Source organism: Halichoeres trimaculatus, unplaced genomic scaffold (assembly GCF_033239565.1).
Source record: "Halichoeres trimaculatus isolate MK-OKI-2021-1 unplaced genomic scaffold, fHalTri1.1 fHalTri1_scaffold_13, whole genome shotgun sequence".
Taxonomy (NCBI): Eukaryota; Metazoa; Chordata; class Actinopteri; order Labriformes; family Labridae; genus Halichoeres; species Halichoeres trimaculatus.
Window position 1 is genome coordinate 32,064,554 of NW_027437191.1, and position 25,007 is coordinate 32,089,560.

General features: G+C 40.8%; 1 protein-coding gene across 6 annotated transcripts in view; it reads left to right on the top strand.

Moving 5' to 3' along the window:
* Positions 1-989: 989 nt before the first annotated feature.
* sash1a (SAM and SH3 domain containing 1a) overlaps positions 990-25,007 on the top strand; it is a 305,437-nt gene continuing 281,419 nt past the window's right edge. For 4 of the 6 annotated variants that reach the window (XM_074684619.1, XM_074684620.1, XM_074684621.1 and 1 more), the window contains exon 1: positions 990-2,418. In XM_074684619.1, the coding sequence (XP_074540720.1) occupies positions 1,915-2,418 (504 nt within the window). In that variant the 5' untranslated portion in view covers positions 990-1,914. The remainder of the gene's footprint in view (positions 2,419-25,007) is intronic. The other 2 variants (XM_074684625.1, XM_074684624.1) reach the window with 1 other exon arrangement.

The following is a 25,007-nucleotide window of genomic DNA, read 5'->3' on the forward strand; positions in this document are numbered from 1 at the left end:
AATTTTTTAAAAAACACATTTTTCCCAAATGTATAAAATTTTGTCAAATTCTTGAAATTTAAAATTTTTTGGAAGTTATGCAGATTTTTAGAAATTTAATTCTTGAAAACTGCAAGTTTTTGAGATTTTTACAAATTTTCAAAATAAAGTTTTTTTTTAATTACAATATTTGTTATTTTTTTGCAGTTGTGTTAAATTTTGGCAATTTCTTTTAGAAAATTTCACTTTTTACAACTTTTTTTTAAAGTGAAGCTTTTCCTTTTATTTCTTTCCTTAAAAAAAAAAACATCTAAAGTTTCTGTTTTTTTTGCAAATGTATTGAGTTCTGGCAAATTTTTTAAATTTCAAAATTTTATGTACATTTTTATTTATTTATTTTTTTTTACAAAAACAATTTGCAAATATTTGACATTCTTACTTCTTTTTATTACAGCATTTTTAAATAACAATCTTTATTTTTTGCAAATGTATAAAATCTTAAAACATTTTAAATTTATGCACATTTTTTTTATATTTCATTTTTTGAAAAATGTTTTGCAAATTTTAACAATTTTTGAATTTTTTTCAACTCATTGAAATTTTAGAAATTTTGAAAATTTATGAAATTTGTATCACAATTTGTTCTTTTTCAAAAAAAGTATTTAAAAATGTATCAAAATAATAAAACTAAGACATCACATCTACAATTTTATAAACACAAAAACAAGAAACTAGATTTTTACTATGTTTATAGTTTTAGACAATTTTCCTCTTTATTGTGAAGATTAAGTAGATTTTGTGGCCCCTGAATGACTTTAATCCAGGTGAGCTGAGGAAAAATGGCTCCTTTTAAATTAGAGGCCGCAGACCCCTGTCCCATTACATCAGCTGCAGATCCACGCAGTTCCTCGGATCACACATAGAGGGAGCTCGTGTGTCCTGAGAAACCACACCGTGGAAATGCTGAATGAGTGAGAGAGTGTGTATCAGAGAGAGAAAGGGGAAGGAGAGAAACGAGCAACACTGAGGGGGAATAATAAAAATGTGGCACAAACCGGCTGCAGGAAAATCAGTTTGAACTGAGCGTCAGGTTTACGCGCGTTTCTTTTGCTCTGTTTCAACTTTCTCCAAGTGGACTGGAAACCTGGTGAGTCAGTGCGAGTCTCACCCGAGGCGGCGTGACAAGTTTGGAGAGCGGGGAGGTGGAGAGGAGACGCGCATCACTATTTTTAAATGTGAGATTTTAGGGGGCGTGGACGGCAGAGGAGCAGCGCTGAGCATGTTGGCTCCTGGCTGCAGTTCCCGTGCTGCTGATGTGCCGGCTGGAGAAAGTGCCGGACTACGCTTGGACTGAGCGATCGGACGCGGAACTGTTTGGCTTGTGTCATTTTTTAAAGCCCGTTTGGATTCATGTGGATTTATCTCACGGCTGCGTCGCCGCTTTGGGGAAAAACGCATGACTTTGCAGAAGGAGAATAATCCGTGAAGACGCAGCAGACGGCGCGCGTAACGGACGAAATCTGGTTGAGCAGCTCTTTGAATGACAACAGTTTGAGGCAACTGCGCTCTTATCTGTTTAAGGAAACATTACTGCGCATGGTGAGTCACCGTGGGAGAGTGGATTTGGTGTCTGAGCGACGTTTGGGATTTGTCAAGTGGAGCTGAAGGTTTGTAAATACTGACAGGTGTCGGACTAAATCCCTCCGAGCTGTGTGTGAATGGCTGAAAACAACGCGGACTCTTCAGGGTGGAATGGTAACCAAACACTGGGTATGGATTATCAACTGATTGTTTAATCCTGAAGTCTTTACTCTCCACACACGCAGTGAAAACACACATTTTTATGCTCAACCCTACGATGCGTCTGAAGCGCCGGGTGGGAGAGTAACCCTCACTCCTGCGTCTCCTTCCCGAGTTGATCTGAAAACAGCCAAAATGACAAGCAACGGACCTGTCATTGTCTACGAGTGGCTGAAGACCCTCCAGCTCGCTCAGTACGTGGAGTCTTTCGTGGATAATGGATACGACGATCTGGAGGTCTGCAAACAGATCGGAGACCCGGACCTGGATGCCATCGGTGTGTACATCCCGCACCACCGGCAGAGGATCCACGACGCGGTCAGGAGGCTCAAAGAAGAAGCCCAGGAGACAGCCAGCGGACTCTACTTCACCCTGGAGCCCATGCCCCCCGCAGCTGACATTTACACCAGCCACATGGTGGACCAGTACGAGTCCAGACTGCGGGGATCCAAGTCCTGGACTGAGCCGAACAGTGACCGCGTGGGGCGTAACGGTGGATACATGAGCGCGCAGAGGAACCTGACGCTGGGCAACAGGAGGGAGCTGGTGGTTTACCCCAAGCTGAAGCTGAAGATCATGATCAGGGATAAACTCATCAGAGACGGCATCAACCTCGCCAAGCCCCCCTACTCTAACAAGGTAAGACCCTGGTGGAGGCAGGTCACATGACACAGGGGCATCACCTGGTTAAAGGGATGAAACCACTCTGCAAGTCAATCAAAATTACACCTCATTCCAATACTTCAAATTAAAATCTGTTGGGTCTAAGATGAAATTCATATCAAAGAAACAGAAAAGCTGCATAAAAACAGGGAAAGGGACTGTGAGGAGTTTCCCTTTTAGACATATGTCTGAAGATAATCCACACTTTAAAATAAGATTATCAGCTCCAATATACAGTAGGTTATTCCTAAATGATACTTAGTATCGGGAGCAGACTGATTTACTGCATGTCTAAGTCTCTGCGACAACACCACGCTAGCTGATGAAGTTTAGTAGTGAGAAGAGAGATCTGTGTTTTTCTCTGCTGAAAACGATTTCTGTGATTAATTTTGTAGTGATGGTGGACACTGGAGCCTAACTGTCAGACAGAAAAAGGACAGAAGAGCAGAAGAAAGATAAACAGGAGAGATAGAGCACGAGCTTAAAGCTGAAAGACGAGCTAAAGAGTAAAACACAAGCTAAAAGCTAAAATGAGGACTAAAGGCTAAAAACCTGAGGTAAATGCTAATACAAGTGTTAAACACTAAAACTTGACCTAAAGGCTAAAACTTGAGCTAAATGTCACTGGAGCCTAACTGTCAGACAGAAAAGTGACAGAAAAACAGAAGGAGGCTTAACAGGAGAGAGTTAGCGCACGAGCTAAAGGCTAAAACATAAGCTAAAGGCTAAAACATGAGCAAGAGACTGATACACAAGCTAGAAGAAGAAGGCTAAAGCATGAGCGAGGGGTTAAAATACAGGCTAAAAGCTAAAACGTGAGCCAGAGGCTAAAACGTGAGCTGGAGGCTAAAATACAAGCTAGAAGCTAAAACATGACCTAAAGGCTGAAGCATATACTAGAGGCTAAAACATGAGCAAAAAGCTAAAGTATGACCTAGAGGCTCAAACATGAGCCAAAGGCTAAAACATGAGCAAGAGACTAAAACACAAGCTAGAAGTTAAAGAATGAGCTAAAGGCTAAAGCATGAGCTAGGGGTTAAAATACAGGCTAAAAGCTAAAATGTGAGCAAGTGGCTAAAACATGAGCTAGAGGCTAAAATACAAGCTAGAAGCTAAAACATGAGCAAAAGGCTAAAGCATGACCTAGAGGCTACAACACAAGCTAAAGGCTAAAACAGAAGCTACAGGCTAAAACACAAGCTTGAAGCCAAAACATGAGCTTAAGGCTTAAGCATAAGGTAGAGGCTAAAACACGAGCCAGAGGGTAAAACACAAGCTAGAGTCTAAAACACACTAAAATACAGAAAAAGGACAGAAGAGCAGAGGAAAGACAAAGAGGAAAGAGATGGAGCATGAGCTAAAGGCTAAAAGGGCTAAACTGTTTGTGCTAATGTTGATTCCAACCCACAGTCAGCAGTTATTCTGCAGTGGTCTGTCCAAACTTGAGAGTCTATCAATAAAATGAAGAGTGAGGTTACATTAGCTCTGATTGGTAGATGACTGGCAGGACATAACCAGGATTCACTAACGTTACACATTACAGACACGTCTTAGAGCACCAGGCTGCCGATAGCACTACATAAGGATGGCTACTAAACTACTGTATGAACTGAAACTCTTGTAGTGTTTCTGTCTGGAATCTATGTTTCATTTTTTTGAGTGTTAAAAATCCACCTAATATCTTTTTGACTTGATTTAAAACAGCTGTCATATTTTTTATTTTCAAGGAAGTTGTAGTTGGAATTTTTGGCTTTGGAGGCTCTGTAGATGTGATCACTCTGACACCAGCATAGGATGAAAAAGATCACTCAGGCTCAGGTTCAGGCCAGCATCATACCCTCAATCTTCCCAGACCTGCTGCAGTCTGCAGAAGAAGTGAGTGGTACCCCTCTCGTTGAATGATAGCGATGAAGTTGGAGCGGATCGATGAGCAGAGACAGAGTGGAGCAGATCCCGAGGAGCTTTCAAACCCAGGCTGTGATTTCCTGCAGGAGGGTGGGAGAAAGATTTACACTCTGGTTATTAATCCACCCTGACCTCACCTGTCCGGCGCCTCGCCTCGGCATTCAGCGTGGGTGGATCAACAAGGCCCGCGAGCGTACGCGCCCCGGCTCTTTGCTGTGATGAATGAGCAGCGGGCCGTTAAAGGCAGGGGCAGTAAATGAAGAGGAGCGCCCAGCTGGGGAGCGATCGGCGTCCTGCGAGGAGGCGGACTGAGAGGGCCTCTTGTTTTCACAGGGCTGATAGCGACCTTTCCTCCTGAAGTGTCTGAATCATATGCCTCACCAGCTGAGAGGGCTCCTCTGAATCACTCCTGTTTACATACGAGGAGGCCTGTGATTGGTGGGTGTGCTGGCCACTCAGGGGGCAGAGGTTGTGTCGTTTGTGTTTTTGTGCAACATGCTGTTTTGTTTACAACAGATCCTGTGTGGGCATATCATGCTTTTTGAGGCATGTGTAGCGTTTGTAAGAGGGATACACCGATTATCAGTGCCGATATTTAGCATTTTTAGGCTATTGGCTTTTTTAAAATCCGATGGCCAATAAGAAATCAGTTTAAATTTGTTAGGCCCAGGTGATAAAATGATAAAGATATATTGCAAAATTAATAAAATAACTTTTCCTTAATACAAGTGTGAGGCATGGTTGATAGAATTTTGATAAAATTAATTAATTCATTCATGTTTTGACAGACGTATGATCAGCCAACCATATCTATATCTTATTTAGCGCTCACAGAGTGATTTATCAAACCTGAAACTGTTAGCAGTCACTGTTTTTGCGCCAATGCTTAGCATGTTTGAAAGGCAGGCGCAAACTGGCACAGTGTCACACACAATCAGCTGAGGTCATGTGGCGTCTAAGTGCAATGAAAGATGACGGACAGAGAGAATCTTTGTCTATCGTCTATCCAACAACGCCATTTTTGAGCTTTAACGTTTTCACCGGCTGCGCTGGTCTCCACCTGTGCGTAATGAACGTTCATTTAGAGAGCGCAGGAGATGAACCTCCCTCTTTATCTGCTCAGTTGAAGGACCACAGCCACTGAATGACCCCCAGACTCTTGCCAGGGCATTTACGATCAATGTTAGCCCAGTCACAGCAGCGACTACCTGCTAGCCTGTGACCCACACAACTGATTTCTCCACCTCAATTGCTTCAAACATCATTTTTCTCAAAAATGGCGTTGTTGGATAGACGAGAGACAAAGATTCTCTCTGTCCATCTTTTATTGCACCTCAATTGCGTCTCAATTTCCTCAGCTGTTTGTGTGTGACACTGTGCCGGTTTGCGCCTGCCTTTCAAACATGCTAATTTTCTACTAAGGAGGTGTCCATCTTGGAAAATGTCCACAATCTTGAAATTTGAATTGGTTATGAGCAGTTTATTGTAAAGTGACTCCTGGAGAAGGCTCATGCCACTTTCCACGCCGATACCACTGACTTACGTATTACGCCACTTAATTGTTTGACCAGTGCCGCGGCCATCTTGAAAAATGGCAGCCGTCTTGAATTTTTGTCTTGGATGTATTTGTGTTTTCAGTATTGTTTTTACAGTTTATAAGTAAATGGACAACATAAGTGTTTACCCGAAAGATTTAGAGCTCCCTCTGCTGGTTGGCTGCAGGATAAGTCACAAGTCAAAAATATAGATCTGTCTCTAGTTTGTAAGTACCAGGACTCTTCATCCTCATTCAGCAATACTTTGGTCTCTGACTGACTTTACTCTGACTTTGACTTCAGGTCCTCGGGGCCTCTTACAGAAATATTCTATGACATCTTTAGAAACACTCGATCTGACTGATGTAGAGCCTCTTGATTAGCCTCTTTTCAGTCGTTGCATAAGCCGGAGGATTGAAGGCAGCGAGTATCTCTTGATCGCACACTTCTCCCAAACCAAGCCTCCAGTATTCATGTGACGGTATATCCGCTGTACTTGTCATTCCAGTTCGATCAGCTCGTGAGAATATCCTGTTTATGTAGTGACGGTGTGGTGACTAAGTGCCTCTACTCTTTCATTTACTCTCAGTAACCTTTGTATCAGTTACTGCACACTGCGCTTTCTTGTTTCCAAATTCGCCACCGACACTGACACTCGCCTTTATTCTGATTTCCACATGTTTCGTAAGCTCTGTCTGCATATTTCTGCCACTTTGGCTAACTATGAATCCCACAGAGATTTGGGATTTGAGAGGGATTATCTGTGGAAACCAGGGCTGAAACAAAGTGTTGGTTCCAGAGGGTTAAACGATCCCTCCCTTTGAAGGCTGTATTTATTTAGAGCCAGAGCTCTGGCGTTGAGGCAGTGGAGGGGAATGAGCAGGTCAAGGTCTTTCTGTCTCTCTCCTATGTGTGTGTGTGTGTGTGTGTGTGTAACTCACTGCAGTTTGGAATTGGCTCTAGCCCAGCGATCTCCTCCCCTGGAGGAGTGAGAGGAGGGTTAGGAGATGGAGCTGTGACCAGCTGATGGAGGTTTGACTTACGCAGGCTGTGATTGGTCTGGAGATATCTCCCCTCTGCCTTTGAGACGCGATGTCAGCCCCCAGCGGAGACTGCGACCGGAGCGGCAGAGCCGGGGCAATTACAGGACACACAATGTCAGTCTCAGGGGAGGTTCATTGTATAGTATAACCAAGACTTCATCCACATTTAAACCGTCCTCTGAGCTCGTCTCTGTGCTCGTCTCTGTGCTGTGGATACGCCTGGATTCTTCATGAACTGTGGTCTGACAGCTCGTCTTTGTGTCACTGTCTTTGTCTCTGCTCTTTGTCATTATGCAGAAACTGGAGCTAATATAAACACCGGGAAACACTCTCTAGTGTAAACCAGGATTGTTATTATTATCAAACAACTCAGTGAAAGGGCTCTGCTGGGTGTAATAAATACCCATGATCCTTATCAAGGCCTCAGAAGACCCCTTGTCGAAGAGGGAGAGTATTATTCCTCAGGATGTAAACAAACACTTGTGCTAAGGGCTGCACATTTCTGGATCTCTCATCGGGGGACGATATAAGCAGAGAAAACGATGCAGCTTGTCGCTGAATGAGCTGTTTGTTCAGTGAGAGTCGTCCTTTCTTTGGGCTGAGATTTCCTGTAGTTTGCTTATTATACAAAGCGACTTTTCAGACCCATCCTGCATCTTTTTTTCTTTGTGGGAAAAAAGCTACTACTGACAAAGCTAGCATCTTTTCTGGAGTGTGGAGACCGACGTGAAAGCACTGATCTCCAGCACGCACTGCTTCTCAAAGAGCTGTGCTAACCTCAGTGCTAAGCCCCTCCCTCTCAGAGCCAGGTCACACTGGCCATCCACGCCGTGTACAAGCACGGGTCAACCCTTAAGTCCAGTTCGTTTCACCGGCAAAAACAAAAACAGAATGAATTTAATTTACAGTTAAACTCCAATCCCATTCTGACCTGTCACTTGTTTGCAACTGTTCTTTTGCATGGGCGATAATTTGGTGTTTATTTTTTATAAGATAACTGACATCATAAAACTGGGACTGATAAAAGGATCATTTAGGAACTGGTATCGAAATAAAGGTATCGGTACCAGTGTTAAAAATTTCTGAATGATACCCAGCCCTTCTAATCACAAAGTTCCAGGCGTAAATTGCATTTGCATTGCTGTTAACCAATATATCCACCAGGGGGAGCAGCTAGATAAAAGTTTATGACAACAACAAACTCAAAAACAAACATGGCGACTGTGGAGACGTTGCAGGAGGCGGTGGTCGTCTCATTAAAGCTATGTATCGTGTAGTAACAGCAACACTGCCCCCATGGTTTCCAGTGGTACTGCTCCGTTTGGTCCGTACCCGTAAGCTTTGTAGAAACTTGCAGAAATAGAATAGACGAGAATAGAACTTTACTGTCATTGTAACAAGTACAACGAAATTGAAGTCACAGCAGCAATCAAGACAACAGAAGTAAGAAAGTGTATAGAAAGTGCAAAAAGATCCATAAGAAAATAGATGCTGACAGCTTGTCCATCATTGTCCAGTCAGCCAGCCTCCACCTCCACAGGGTCCAGGACTGAGCTTCTTCAGCAGTCTGTTCAGTCTCTGTCTCCTGGATCCTGTCTGCTCACAGCAGGTGAAGCTCTTCCAATGTGGCCTTGGTGTCTGGTGTTAGCTCTGTTAGCCATGTCTGTGAATAGCATGATGCTACTCTGCCTTCTGGTATTCTCTCTGTTGCTGGGTTAGCATGGTTAGCTTGTCCATCTCATTGGAGATAGATCTTACGTTCCCAATAACGATGGATGGAAGGACAGGTTCTTAGCTCACACCTGAGAACCAGCACGTCGTCCTCACCTCCTTCTCCTAACCTTGTGGGGAAACATCCGGCCTTGCACCAGTTAGCATTGAAATGCTACAAGCTACTAGCAGCTGATTTCTCATGTAAACAATGCTCTCACCTGAGAATCAGCAAGTTTTCCTCTCCTTTCCCTCACCTTGTGGGGAAACATCTGGCCTTGCACCAGTTAGCATTGACATGCTAGCAGCTGATTTCACATGAAAACAATGCAGCCATGGTTACATGTAGGATCTCCAGACAAACACAGGAGCAAAAATAGTAAAAATATCACTGAAGACAAAACCAATTTGGTGTCCATGACCAACAAATGAGCCATACAAAGAGATTACAGAAAGAGACAAAAAATTACAAGAAACGGACAAAGAAGAGAGAGCTGCTGCAAAAGGCAGCCATAGCCAACAGGGCGGCGCCTAGCAACTGAAATACGAAAGAAATGAACGCAGAGCACAGACATCTTGCTGTGAGTTAAAACGTCTTGTTGTGTTGACTCAGATGAGACTTCATGCTACGCGTAAACAGACGCTGCCCTTTAACAGTGTTTATTTGCTGCATTTAGTGGTTATCACAGGCTGTGCTTGCCTTTATGTGAGCTTCCTATCCCTGTGATGTCGATTGTACCCACTGTGTTTTGTTTTATCTTTCTGTCTGTGCTGTTTGTCAGATTCTTCTCTTTAAAACCATAAAGTTGAGGCAGAAACTGAAGCTTTTGTAGCTGATAAATAACAAAATCCATTCCTTCCTCAGTCTCTGATCACATTTTCTACCACAGTGGTTTCCAGGGATTATAAACTTTTATTTTTTTTTTTTTATCACATCAGAGCGAAAAATTTCTGAAATGATCCACTTTAACTTGAAATGATTTTGCTGAGGGCCACACAGTCTGAAGATGTGTTCTCATCCAGAGAGAGCCGAGCTGGAAACGGCAGACAGTCAGTCATAATAGCGCCTCATTGTTAGCGCTGCGTTTGGGGAGGAAGTGGAAGCTAAACACTGGGAGATTCTCCATTGTTTGTATGGAAGCTGATGGAGCCACATGTCCTTTCACTGCTGCTCTGTTTTGCGTTCCCAATTTCCGGCCATTGAAACCGGCTGCGAAGGCAAGTGTCCAGCATTGTGCCGATGGGTGGGCGATAAAAAGTGGGTGTCATGCCACAAGAGACAAGCCTGTAAATAGATTGGTGAGTTGGTTTTTGGTGAGGGTCTGGGTGGGGGAGCTTCTGTCACCAACATTTTGGCTAGCTCGATGTCTCAGTCCTTCTCTGACTCCCGCTGAACAGCTGATCAAATGTGCAGGTGTGAATCATGAGGGGCCTGCAGCTTTACAGGCACCAAGAATGTCAGAAATGCAGCCAGAGGTGTTGCATCTGTTCGCTGGGAGCAGACGGGGAGGCCGCTTTGAACTGACTGTATTATTACTTTTCTGCACAGAGGAAGTTCATCACCTTACATGACAAACTCTCACCTCACTTCCTGTTCCAGGCCTTTCATCCTGATAAATGTCTCAGCACTCTCGCCTGGCAGGAAATGAGGTTTTTGTTTAAGATGACCCTGTCAGCTCTGAAGGGTTGTAAAGGGCTCTGGGGCTGACAGGGCACCTGCCAAGAGTTAGTGTGACAGAATGTGCCTTTAAAACACCTCAAGTCTGAAAAAACTAGAGTTGGAAGTTTGTCTTTTTCTCTGCAAAGGCTTCAACATTCAGGCTAATTATTTTAATTCACGAGGGGAATTCCAGTTGGAGCAAACCATGGATAAAAGCAGAGCTGACATGTTGAAATGTTTTCGTCCTTGGCTGAAACCTGGCATGTAGCCATTTATCTGTATCAGCGTTTTATTCAAATGACCCCGATAAATCAGGGAAAATTAAAAATCAGCTACTTCACTTTTTAGCTGGATTGTCTATTACTCTGTGATTTTTATCATTTAAATGTCCTGTCCGTGACATTTTCTGATTGGTAGGTAACTGTAAAATATTTCAAATTCTGAATCTTGACAGAGTTTTCAGTTTCCGCCGTGGATGCACATTGGTTTAAGTATTATTTATAGTTCTTCTGAACTTATTATGATCAGTTTTAGGTTTGACCTTTAAAACCAGTATTGGTCAACCACAGGTACCAAACTTGTGACTGGATTTGCAACACTATAACACAAAGATATAAAATGGTATGGTATACATATGGTAGCGATTAACGATTAGCCATTGTATGATAAGACACAAGACTACACAACACGTTACAATATGACATAAAGCATAAAGAAACAAAACAGGATGTAGCATGATGTAACATAACAGATTATAACGCAACTCAACGTAACGCAGTGCAATGCATTTTAATGCACCAGGTGTAATGCAACAAAATGCCATGTAACACAATATAAGGTAACACAATGTTATCCAACTAGGGCTGGATACCTTCATATTTGAAATGATACGGTACCAATGCCTGGTACCTGGTAATCGCTCCCAGTACTCACTGGTACCAGTTTTAGGTACTTTTTGGTGTCTTTGTGTGGTAAAAAGTATCTTATTTGGGGGGGAATAAAATGTGACTTCTTTTCATTTCAACAGATTTGTTCTTCAATGAATAACCTTGCAATGCTGTGTTCATGTCCAGTATGGAAAATAGCCTATTCTTCCTCTCACAGTCACAAGGATGCATTTAGGTACGTAAGTATGGTACCTTTCTGGTTTTAAGAGAATCAGTACCTGGTACTTTTGACAGAATTTGGTCGGTACCTATAAAAGTACCTTATTTGGTACCCATCCCTAAACCCAACACAGTTTAACGCAATGCACTGTACTGCAACACGAACGCAACTCAATGTAACGCAACTCAATGTAACGCAACTCAGTGTAACGCAGTGCTTCTCAAATAGTGGGGCGGGCCCCCCTGGGGGGCGCAGTGCGATGCTGAGGGGGGCGCGTGTGACCCTGGGGATCATGCTTTTTTTCCGCCGTACTACAATAATTACAATGATTAATTTTTTGAATTTATCATTTATTGATATTGTTTAATTTTAATTTTAGCAGTAAATGGTGCAATAAGTCTGTCAAAAATGTTTACAGCTTATACAAGGATATTATTATTTTTTGAATTTCAGGCAAATTGATGCACTTAAAATCTTTTCTCTTACAGACTAATAGACAATGTTAATAAGGTTATTCTTGTAAGTTGAACTATATCTCTTTCTTTTTGTTTTCTTTATGTTAACAAGGATACGATGTTATGCAGAGGTGTACCTATAACTATTTTATAGACAAATGCTATTATGTATAGTTGCGGCGGAGAGTGGGTGGTGGGGTGGGGGCGCGAATTGTTTTCTTCTTGCTAGGGGGGGCGTAACAGAAAATAATTGAGAAGCGCTGATGTAACGCAACTCAATGTAACGCAACTCAATGTAGTGTAACGCATTGCAGTGCAACATGATGTACTGTAATATATTGCAACCCAATGTTACATAATGGAACACAATGAACCAGGACGCAGTGCAATGCAGTGTAACACAAAATAATGCAACACAATGTAATGCAACACACTGCAGCCAGATGTAATATGTTGCAACTCAGTATAATGCAACTCAGCATAATGCGATGCAATGCAACAGTGTATAATGTACAACTCAATGTAATGCAACTGGACATAATGCATTGTAATGTAATGCAACACAAAGAGACTGAATGTAATGCAAATTAATCTAATGCAACGGAATGCAGTTTAATGCAACCTGACTCAATGCAACCTAACTCAATGCAATGCAACGGAATGCAACGGAATGTAATGCTACTCAATGTAATACAATGGAAAGTAATCTAATGCAACCTAACATATTGCAACTTGATGTAATTTAACGTAATTCAACCCAATGTAATGCAGTGCAATGCAAGGTAACATAATGCATTGGGATCTAATGTAGCGCACTGAACTGTAACTTAAAACAGTGCATTTCAACATATTGCAACGCAGTGTAGTGTAACTTAACATAATTTCATAAGCGCATTACAATCCAATACTAGGATGCCATACAGTACCATACTATACAGAGCTGTATGATACAGGATAGTATGTGACTGTGTTTAATACATCATGAAAAACAATTTTTTGCCATCATCAAAATTTTGTTTGTCAACTGTCGTTAAAGTAGCAAGAAACTCAAGTTAGGCATAGACATTACCCATACCGCACAGCCCTCAATCTAAACATTTGATCAATCATTTGGCTGAGTCATACAGAAATGATTTTTTTTTATAAACGTGGTGACTGCATTTATTCCTCTAACCTGAACAGAGAGCTTCTTCACGGCCCTGCTGTTTTCCTCCACCTATAGCTTTTCCTGAACTTTTCATTCCCCTCATGTTTTCTGGTGTATATCCTCCATCTTTGTCCCATGCTATAGAGCTGGCTTTCTGCCACACACACACACACACTCACACAGAATAATCCTTTCTCAACAGCTTCCGAGTTTTCCATGTGTTCTGCTGAAAGGCTCTGTTTGCTTAGTCTTTATTAAGGGCCCCTTAAAGGCATAATCAAGCCAGGGCTCATAAAAAGGGGAAGTCATAAAGAAGCCAGGGACCAGCCTCTATTGTCCTGAGAGGACGGAGAAAGTCAATTAGCAAAGTGAGTGGCTGTTTACTTTGCAGAGAAGCGGGGTTACACCGAGCACTGAAGGGGATAGATCACATTCCCATCCCATGGACTCAGTCCCACATACACTTCCTCAGAGGCTCCTCTGTAAACAACTCATGTTTAAGGGCCTTTTTAAACCACTGTGCTTAGCATAAATTACAAGTACCAGCGTTTATCTGTTTGGAGAGAAGCAAAGTGATGGCTATCACCACGACCTCTGACCTCCCTGCTTTGGACTCGTTAGAGCAAATGCAAAGCTTTGATGTTATCTCAGCCAAGGAAATGACATGCTGCTCAAAGAGTCTGCAGCTAAGCGCTGATAAATTCACCTTTATCGTCTCAAATGCTCATGATCACTTCCCCATCTGCAGGAAATAGTCTGTGGAATAAATCATGAGAATATTTGCACGTCTTTGCTGCTGTTTGGAGCAAAAACCCTGATAAGTGGAGCTTTAAGTGCTTTGCTGTGCATGCATATCCACTCACTGGATGGGTTTCCCCTTTTTATCATCTGTTGAGTTTCTCTCCGAGTGTCTGTCCTCAGGAAAGACTTGACCACCCTTCTCCTGGGAGCATGTGCAAATGTGGGAAAGCTGCATTTATTCTGTATTTGCAGCTGGCTCTCGCATTTCAGCAGCGTCTCCCTCCTACTGTGCAGCTTCTCACATGATCAACACAATCCTGGCCTGCTTTTTGTTTCTCAGGAAGACATTACACCGACTCCCATCCACAGTTCAGCCAAACATCAGCGAGTTTCTCATTTAGTTGATGTGGTGAAACTGCGTTTATGCTTATAGCGCTGTAACCGTCATTTTAGATTTTAACTGTATTTAAACATGTGTGAGTTACGGGGTATGTGTGTCACTTGGAGTTATGCAGTCATGGTAACTGCCTGAAATAAAGCAGCGCAAGAAGTCAGTGCAGCCATTTCTTTTTCCACAGTGAGCAGGGGAACAGGTCCTGATGACACACATGCATGACAGATACATTATCAGAGCTATTCTCGTCCAAGGTTCCTGCTGCTTCCAGACAGCCTGTCTACATGATCCCAGAGTGAAGGCAGCAAGGCTGAGTCCAGGCTGCGTTATCGATACTTCATTTACGAATCAAAGTTTGATAGTGAGGAGAGACATCTGTATTTTTCTCTGCTTAAACGATTTCTGTGATTAATTTTGTAGTGGTGGTGGACACTGGAGCCTAACTGTCAGACAGAAAAAGGACAGAAGAGCAGAAGAAAGATAAACAGGAGAGAGATAGAGCACGAGCTAAAGGCTTGAACACGCAAACACAAACTAGAGGGTAAAACATGGTCTAAAGACTAGAAAACAAGGTAAAAGCTAAAACGAAGGCTAAAGGCTAAAAACATGAGCTAAAGGCTAATACAAGTTCTAAATGCTAAAACATGACCTAAAGGCTAAAACATGAGCTAAAGGCTAAAAATTGAGCTAAAAGACACTGGAGCCTAACTGCCCGACAGAAAAAGGACAGAAGAGCAGAGGGAAGCTAAACAGGAGAGAGATAGAGCACAAGCTAAAGGCCAAAACACGAGCTAGAGGCTGAAACATGAGGTAGAGGATAAAAAATGAGCTGGAGGCTAAAACACGAGCTAGAAACTTAAACATGAGCTAAAGGCTAAAGCATGAGCTACAGGGTAAAACACAAGCCAAAGGCTAAAACATTAGCTAGAGGCTAAAACACAAGCTGGAGGCTAAAACACAAGCCACACAAGCAACAGGAGAGAGACAGCGCACGAGCTAAAGGCTAAAATGTGAGCTTAAGGATAAAACTGGAGCCTAACTTTCAGACAGAAAAAGGACAGAAGAGCAGAAGAAAGAGAAACAGGAGAGAGATAGAGCACAAGCTAAAGGCTTAAAGGGCTAAACTGTTTGTGCTAATGTTGATTCCAACCCACAGTCAGCAGTTATTCTGCAGTGGTCTGTTCAAACTTGAGAGTCTATCAATAAAATGAAGAGTGAGGTTATGTTAGCTCTGACTGGTAGATGACTGGCAGGACATGACCAGGAGGCCGATAGCACTACATATGGACAGCTACTAAACTACTAAACAAACTGACAGTTAGCTTGCTGTCACATTAGCCTGCATCCCTAGAAGTTATCTTTTTTGTACATTTATTTGGACAGGAGAGCTTCAAAAAGCTACTGAGAAATGTGAGCAGAGAGTAGAGAATGACATGTGGTGCAGAACTAGCAACATTAGCTTTCACACAAGTGAAGCGCGCTCTTCACATGCTAGGCTAAACAGTTACACACTGAGAGAAAGTGCTTTTGAAATTGTTCAGAAAGATTGAGTTTTCATCTTCAAACTTGGTTGGGAACATTCAGTTTGCTCTGCTAACATCTGCATCTGTTTGTTTTTTTTTTGCTGTGTCATCGTGCTCCTTGGACGTAGCATCACACGGGGTTAGCTTTGCAAAGAAAGACTTAACTTTAACAACTTTAAACTAGGAGCTGGTCTCTTTGTTCACAAAATTAATAAAACTTCTGAAAGAAGCAGTTCCGTGTAGAAACAAAACCTCAGCTAGCTTCATGGCACAAGCTGAGCTTAAGCTAACTGTAGCTCATTAGCTAAGTCATCTAGTTGACTGTAAGTGTGAAAAGACTTGAGACAAAAAGAAAACAATCTGTGTTTAAAGTTTGAGTTAAAAAAGGCTGAAAGAGTTAGATACAGGAGTTTTTCTTTGGTTTTGGTTTTCCTGTGGCGTGGAGCTGGAAACAGTCATTTGCTGCCATAAACTCAAGGCTGTATATTATATTTCAGTGCACAGAAAGCCGTGTCCTTGCCTTCATCAAGAAGAAAGCAGCTCGATATTCAGCTGCTGCTGTAAATATGTTTGTTATTTTTTACACATCCCTGCACCGGCAAATTGAGCAACACACCAACATCCTCCTGCTTTTATCCAAAGCTACAAATAGCTACTGGACATGTCCACGGTAATGACCCCGCCGTCCTCTTTGAACAGAGGAAAATGAAGATATCAAGCCACCCTGAGCAGGATGGAGAGTGACAAGAGTGCTGGCTGGAGCATCTGCCTGTGTCAGGATCCAGATTGCGAGCGCACTTTGCAAATCAACACATCGGCACATGTTTCCCCTCTCTGAACATCTCTGTCTCACACACACTCATTACTGCACTCTCAGTGATTACTCTAGAGGGGATCATTAGCGTCTTCCATATTATAAGTAACAGAACTTGTTAGTAAAACCCAGCCAAACACTGCTTCATACTGACTGTACCCTCCTATTTATACCTAGAGTCTAAAAGGCACAAAGGAGCGTTCCGGTTACATCTCAGGATGCATATAAACAGCAAGCATACTGTGATTGTCACCAACAATTTAGTCCTTTAATGTTATACTTTCTTTCAGCAGACTGTCTGCTACAATATACTATAATTTGTTTCCTTACAGTGTTGAAAATTAAGTTTTTTACTAACTCTGTGGTTTAGAAGTTATTAGGATCCTTTGATTGTCCAATCACAGACACAGCTCAGGTCACGTGACTGACAGGCGTCCTGTAGCTGTTCAAAAGGAAACTCACAGCAGGTGTCACAATGAATGTGGCTGCATCCACAGATTGGCTTCATTTCACGGTTTCAGGAACAGACGGGTGGTGTTGTGGAGACTACGTCCATGTTTTATACAGTCTGTGGCAGGGGTCTGCAGCCTTTGCTTTCATAGGAGCCATTTTGCTTCAGCTCACCTGGTCATTCAGGAGCCACAAAATCTGCTTTATTTTCAAAAAAATTCCATACTTAGCAAAAAAAATAGTTTCTAGTTTTTTATTTTTTATTACATTTTGACATTTTTTGACAAAAAGAAAAATTTGTCTTGTTGTAAATAAGCAAAATATATGAAATTTGAATAAGTTGCATAAATAAAAAAAAGAAATTAAAAAAAAAATATACAGAATCCAAAAATTTGAAATGTCAAGAATTTGCAAAACTGAATTAATTTGTGAAACCTTAAAAAAATGTAATATAAAAAATGTGTTATTTTCAAAAAGCTGTTAAAATAAAGAAAAAAAAATGCAATTTTTTTAAAAAAATTGAAAATTCAATAATTTGCGGAAATTCCAAAATGTTTGAATTTTTAAAAATGTGCAAAATCTTTAATAAAATTTGACTTTCTTTTCTAAGTTTGAAGAAATATTAAAAATTGGAAATTGCAAAAAAAAAAAAAAATAGAAAGAAAGTAAATTGCACCCCCCAAAAAATAAATAAATAAATAAAAATGTTAAAATAAAGTAAAATAAAATAAAATAATCTGAAAGCTTTTTTGCAAGATGTGATGCATATTTAGTACATGAATATGTACATATTTAAAAAACCGTTAACACAAGATTATTATTTTGGGTCAGTGTCTTAAATCATCAATTCTTTCTGTATGAAAAAAACAACTTTATTTTTAATAATATTTTTTTAAAGCTACAAGGAGCCACTGCACGTTAGCCTACGGACATGTCGTAGCATCGGGCTGCCGAAAGCCCTACATTTAGTCAGCTACTACAACCTTTGCTAGTTGTCACGTTTCAAACCCTAGCACTACGTAACTGCACTGATAAATATCTTACCTCAGCGAGTTGTATCCAGTAAAAAGTGGACTTAAACAAAGAAATAGCATAGCATAGCATCTTTAACCTCTGCCCTCATGACACCATCTATTGTTGGATTCTAAATTTTCTTTTGGTAACCAGAAATAGCCAAACATCCTCACACCAATGTGGAAGTGATCTGTGCATAGAGCCTGTTACCTCTGACCTCCATGCACCTCCAGCCTTAAAGGCCTCACTGCAAAGGAGCTAAAAGTGGTGGAGACGTCCATCCTGAGCGCAGAGCTCTGGATTAATGCTCATTTCTGTAATTCCAAAAGCAATCTGTGTTCAAATACTTCTTGATCTGTTTGGCTAAGCAGCTCACCTTTACATTGTTATTCCAGCATTCAGCTTACATTTCATCGGGCTGAAAGGGTCAGAGCAGCAGTAGCAGCATTAATCCATAAAGGTCAAGCCTCATTAATCATCCTTTTATTCCAGGTTAAATGTAATCGTGCATCATCCACGCTCCTGCAGCTGGAGACAGTTTACATAATGGGGATCCGTCTAGCAACCTGTGGTCCAAGGCGTCACTTTGACAGTTTGTAACATCATTTTTAGAGACGTGATTTACATACGACAAGCTGAAAGAAGCAAACGCTTTCCTTTTCTCTGGGGTAAATGTGCTAAATGTCTCGGTAATTGTCAAAATTGCTCGCGGTTAAATTTTCAACCACTCAAGCAGCCTTTATTGAATTGTTACAGCACCACTTGTAAAATTTGGTTTTTCACAAGCTCCTTTTGAAAATATCTGCCCTTCCACGAACAAATTCCTGTCATACTCCTCAGAGCAGATGAAATGTTTGCTTTCCTGTCATGATGCAGCTCAAAACGAAACGGCGCTCCATAAATCAGAGAGATGACAGCCGACACCGGTTGCGAGTCTTGCTTATGTTACTGACGCCGTCTTCAAAGTGCGGCGCAGCTTTTCAGGAGGTTTGCGGTGCTTCTACCTGCAGCCGAGTCCTGCGTGTCGCTGCAGTTTGGCTCATGTCAGCCCATATTATCTGGGGCTGTGTTTAAGGGATATAATGCCGGGGTGTAGAGAGATGAGTGAGTATGAGTGTTAGAGAGACAGACAGGGTGAGTGTGTATAATTACCTCGTCTGAAGCCGCTGCCAGCTCGGTGTATGGAGCGCAGCGCGACCAGCCGACTCTCACCCCACCTTCCCCCCACACCCCGTCCTTAATTGGTCCATTTCCAAGGCATGAGGGCAGGGCTGCGCTGAAAGCTTTGATCACGGGGACCACACCAGTGTCGATGTGTCCCTACCTGAGTGCTTTTGTAGTGGCTGTGCCTGGCAGGGGATTGAGCCATACTCAACCCGCTGAGTGTCTGTCTATCTGTCTGTCTGTCTGTGCTCCAGCCTCCCTGCGGCTCCACATACCTGGATCTGAACCCTAATTACCTGGCACTTACTACATTCCTCAAACACGCCTTCGCAAACACTCACACACACGTATCGCACATTATTAAAGCAGCATCGGCACTTTGAAGGTAACTTTTTGTGTGGTTTGCTTCGTGTTGTATTAAAGCAATTAAAAAAAACATTTATGGGTTCTGGCACATTCCAACACAAACGTCAGTATGTGAAGGCAAATATTTGTTAGCTCCTCTAACTGAACACATCAGGTAGACAGTTCATTTACAGATTCACATTTTAACCAATTGGATAACTGATTAATTATTTTACTCATTATTAAAGCATTTTAAAGGGGGGGTTGTATGTATGGATATGTTGTAGAAATCTGTGAATCACAGTAGGCTCTCCTGACTGGTTAATGACATGTTGGAGGAGCGGGCCTCAAACACCAAGGTCTGTCCAAAGCTCTGGCCCCTGCTTTTCACAGGCCTGGCCAATCATAGCGAAGGGGGTTTGTGTTAAAGCAGAGGTCAGCAACCTGCGGCTCTGGAGCCTCATGCTTAAATTGATGATTACACCTGTGGCTAACCTCAAGTTTTACAGCCCTGGTAAAAAAACTAAATTAAAAAAAAAGACAAATCTGAAAGAAAATACAGATTTTAAGTCTGATTCATTTAACTGCTGATGTGCCAGCTTGGTATGCAAGCTTTATATATGGGAAGACATTAGCAAATAACAGAAAATGATGAGGTAAGCACTATTATCAATGTATAGTATCCAATTCAAGAATTCTTTCAAAAATGTTAGATTTTTTTTTCCAACTTATTTTGTTATTCATAATTTTTTGCAAGTTTTTGAATTTTTTTAAACTTCATTTTCTTTAGAAAATTTCATTTTTTTTAATTTTTGCAATTTTAAATAAAGATCTAAATCTAAATAAAGATTAAAGATCGTCACTTTGTTTTCTTCCTTTAAAATCCACCAGGTTTTGTCAAAGTTGGCCTGCAGCCAGTCAGTCACTCTGTTCATTAGTGGATCAATCTGGACGTTCTCAGTATGGGAGGCTGAAGTTCATCCCACTAATTGCTGCTTTTTGACCCCCTGTACCTGTTGGGGTTAATTGTTCCATTCATTAAATGTTAATCGCTTACCCTACTGTTGCATGCCGTGATGAATGAGGACTCCGCTGTGACTGCTGAGGCTGTCCCAAAACCTGAACCCCACATCATTATGGCTTCAGCAGGGGGGTCCCAGTCCTGCGGCCTCTGCAGGGAAACGTCTGGTGGAGCTTGCTTTTGTTGGGGTTAACCTTGCTTCACATTATTCAATTCACACGTTCTAAGATTACCTCAGCGTGAGGAAGACGATGAATTAAACCGTACAAGCTGGGAATTTATCTGAAGTTTCTTGCAGTTCATGTCTGAATCTGAGGCTTTAAGAAAAAGAGAAGAGAAGCAAAAACTTGTAGCAGACATAACTGCTGAGGAATTTCTTTTCCACGCCCACAGTCTGGTCCCTCTGCATGTTTCCCTTTGGGTAAAGCTTCATTTTCATGGATGCTTGTGTATTTTAAGACACTTATGTAGCCATTTAGGGTCACTCTTTGTTAACGTCTGGGATGTGCTCTCTTGGTGCCGCTTCATCTGCAGCGGGTGAACCACAAAACCACCGTTTTCATGTCAGCAGATCCTTAAACCAGCGCCGTGCCAAACCAAACTCTGTTTACTGTAATAGCCTCAGAGAATTCACTCTCAGAGCGAGCCTCTCAGACATCGCTGGAAATGTGGAGCGTCCTCTCTGGTCCCACGTTTGTGTTTTTTTTTTCTCACATGTGAGGATTGCCCTCTGGGGCCTGGCGCCACTGCCCAAAGGATCCTGAATCAGTCCACTAGTTCACTCTTTGGAACATGAAGATTTGTATGAAATGACATTGTTTCAGCTGGTTGGGTGCTAGTTTGGACAGTTTGCAGTAGAGTTGCAAAAGGGGTGGAAAATTTCCTGCAATTTTCAGGAAAGTTGCTGAAAATTTCCAAGGGATTTTAGCTCTGGATTATTAGAGTTTTCAGGTTTTTGTTGTTCACCTTTTATAAATTCCTGGGAGACTTTTGGAAGTTTTGGAAATTTTTATTTATTTTTTCTTTTTATCAACTTGATTTAAAAAAATCTATAGGCATTCATTTCTAAAAAAAAAAAAAAAAAAAAATCTCAAGAAGAGTCCTTCAATTTGAAAATTCCTTAAATATTGGAACTCTTGATCACAAACAAATTCAGGAATTTCTATCACATAGAAATATGTAGTGGTTTGAAAGCCTTCAAGAGTTAAGTTTAGGGAGAGTCATAGAGCACAAGCTAAATGCTAAAAAAGAAGCTAAAGGCTAACACACCAGCTAATGGCTAAAACACCAGCTAATGGCTAAAACATCAGCTTAAGGCTGAAAAACAGGCTAATGGCTAAAAAAACAGCTGAAGACTAAACACAGGTGTAAAGCTTGAACAAAAACTACAGGCTTACACAACAGCTAAAGCCTAAAACACCAGCTAAAGTCTTAAACACAAGTCAAAGATAAGATCACAGGCTAAAGTCTTAAACACAAGCTAAAGGCTAAAGCACAGGTGAAAGGCTTAAATACAAGCTAAAAGCTTTAACTTCAGCCAAAGGCTGAAACATAGGCTAAAGGCCAAGACACATACTAAAGGCTTAAATGCAGGCGAAAGACAGCTAAATTGTAAAAATAAGCCAAGGCTAAAAGCACCAGCAAATGACTAAACCACACGTCGGAGGGTAAAGGCTCAAGACTACAATGCGGGCTAAAAGCAAAAACAAAGGCTAAATGCTTTTACAAGAGCTAGAGGCTTGACCGCAGGCTTAAGGCCAAAATACTAGCCAAAAGCTAAAACACAGGTTAAAAGATAAAGCAGGGGCAAAGTGCTTACATGAGAGCTCAAGACAAAAACACAAGTCATTGGCAAGAACATGAGCTTAATGCTAGAACACAGGCTGAAGGCTAAAACACCAGCTAAAGGCTAAAACACCAGCTAAAGGCTAAAACACCAGCTAAAGGCTAAAACACATGCTAAATGATTACCCAAAAGCTAAAGACTTAAACCCAAGTTACAGGCAAAAACATGGGCTAAAAGGTTAAAACACAGGCTGCAGTCTAAAACACAGGTGAAAGGCTAAAAAACAGGCTAAAGGCTAACACACAAGTCAAAGGCTAAAACACCAGCTGAAGTTCATGTTACTCAGATTAGCTTTCATTGCAAACACAGCCTTTAAGAAGTCTGAATCACAGGAGGTCTGCTGTTACTTTTCTTCGAAGGCACCAGTTTATGTAACCAGTCAACAACAGATTCCTAAAAGCTAGCTTTCTCCGAAGGGGATTAGGCTAAAGCCAAAGTTATTTCCACATGGGGGCTTGGAAAAATGTTACCATGGAAGCTTGTTTTCAGCATTTGCATGTTCTGGTTTGTTAAAATGGGATAATTTTGTTCTTTGTGGAAATGGAGCTCATAATTCAACCTGACACTTGTCCTTTTACCTGAGGGGCGACGAGTGTTTTCCAGCATCGTCTGTTTGAAGCCGAGCGGTAATCTGCCACAGTAGCAGGAACAGACTGATAGGCGTTCAGCGGTCGTGGCCTTTTGTTTCTGTTAATCCGGCAAATCACCTCTACGCCGTGGATCAGCGCAGCGCAGGGATGATGTCACACACAAAAGCTCAACAATGAACTGGCCGACTGACAGCTCGCCATCCCAGCCCAGAGGCCGAGGGGGGGGGGTCATGCCTCAGGAATTTTTTTCCGCTCCGGCAGACATAATCACCCGGTTTCACTTCGTTCTCACTTACTCTGAGCGCAGGAAGACAAACTGAAATACAAACAGACAGGCGGACTGGCAGAGCTGTCGAGAGGCAACGAGATAAAGACAGACGGTGGAGCAGACAGGCAGACAAAGAGGAAGTTTTTGACAGGAATAGATTCAAAGCGAGGGCAGAGCTGGGCTGGGAGACTGTCTGCAGACTTTTTTAGAATCAGTCCTCATGTGCAAGGGTCTGCAACCAGCAACTCTTTGACTGAGCAGTGGCTCCTTGTAGCTTTAAAAAATATTGTTGAAATAAAGAATTGTTATTTTTCTTACAGAGGGTATTGATGGTTAATCATCCCGTCTGTCAATAAAGCCTGCCACCGCTCTACTTCACCTCCTACAACATCAACAGCCCACCAACTTTCCATGCACCTGTGGCTAACCTCAAGTTTTACAGCCCTGGGGAGATAACTACATCTACAAAAAGACTAATCTGGAAGAAAATACAGATTTTAATCCTGCTTAACTGGTGCCAGCTAAATATACATGTTTAAGGTGTGGCAAGACATAAGCAACAACAAAACATTAAGAGTTAGGGGATATTATCAGTATATCATCAAATAAAGTTATTCTTCCATATAGTTCAAAATTTTTTGCAATTTTTTCTAATTCCACATTTTTTGATATTTTGTAAATTTTTTAAATTCTCAACTTTTTGGAACTTTTTGCAAACTTTTGAAGTAAGAAATTTTTTTTTTTGTGAATTTCCTACGTAAAAATTTTTGCAATTTTTTTTTAATTTCAGAAGATGTTTATCTTTTGCGATTTTTTTGGTTCAAAAGTTTTTGGAAATTTTGCAAACTTGTGGAAAAAAATGATTTTTTAAAAAATATTAATTAATTAATTAATTAATTAATTGATTTTAAAAAAAATATTAATTAATTAATTAATTAATTGATCGATTAATTAATTTTTTTTAGAAATTTCAGGATTGTCAGAATTTTTCAAAATTGTTACTTTTTTTTAAACTCAAAATGTTTTTACCTATTGCAATTTATTTAAATTTTAAAGTTTTTGAAATTTATGCAGACTTTTGGTATATATAAATTTTTTGAAATATCAGTTTTTAAAAAAAAATATTTTAAGGAATGTCAGAGTTGTTTAAAATTTTGCATTTTTTTCCAAATTCACAATGTTGGCTCCTTGGCAGATTTTATGTAAAAAACTTTAGGAATTTTTTCAAACTTTGGGAATAATAAATTAATTTCTGCAAACTTATTAAATTTTCAAAAATTTTTGACTTTGTTTTAAAAATTTTTTTCAAAATGTCATATTTTTGATAAAGATTTTGCATATTTATTTAAAATGAGAAAACTTAGACATCACAAGTACAACAAACTCAAAAATCTTGTTGTTTAGGTAATTATTTACTATATTTTTAACTATATATATATATATATATATATATATATATATATATATATATATATATATATATATATATATATATATATATATATATATATATATATATATATACACATATATATATACTTTTTACTATGCCCAAACTACATGAATTTCCCTTTGGGGATGAATAAAGTATTTTTATCTTATCTTATCTTATGTAAAGAATTCATAGTAGTAGTATACACTTTAAAGTCTTGATTGTGAAAATAGTCGATTTTGTGGCTCCTGAATGACTTTAAACCAAGTGAGCTGAGGCTAAATGGCTCCTATGTAAGTTGCAGACCCCTGCTCATGTGAGACTTTACAAACCACATCCCAATCACACCCAGAGCCATGATACATTTATGCCAACCTGTTTCCATCTGCACGTGGAGGGTG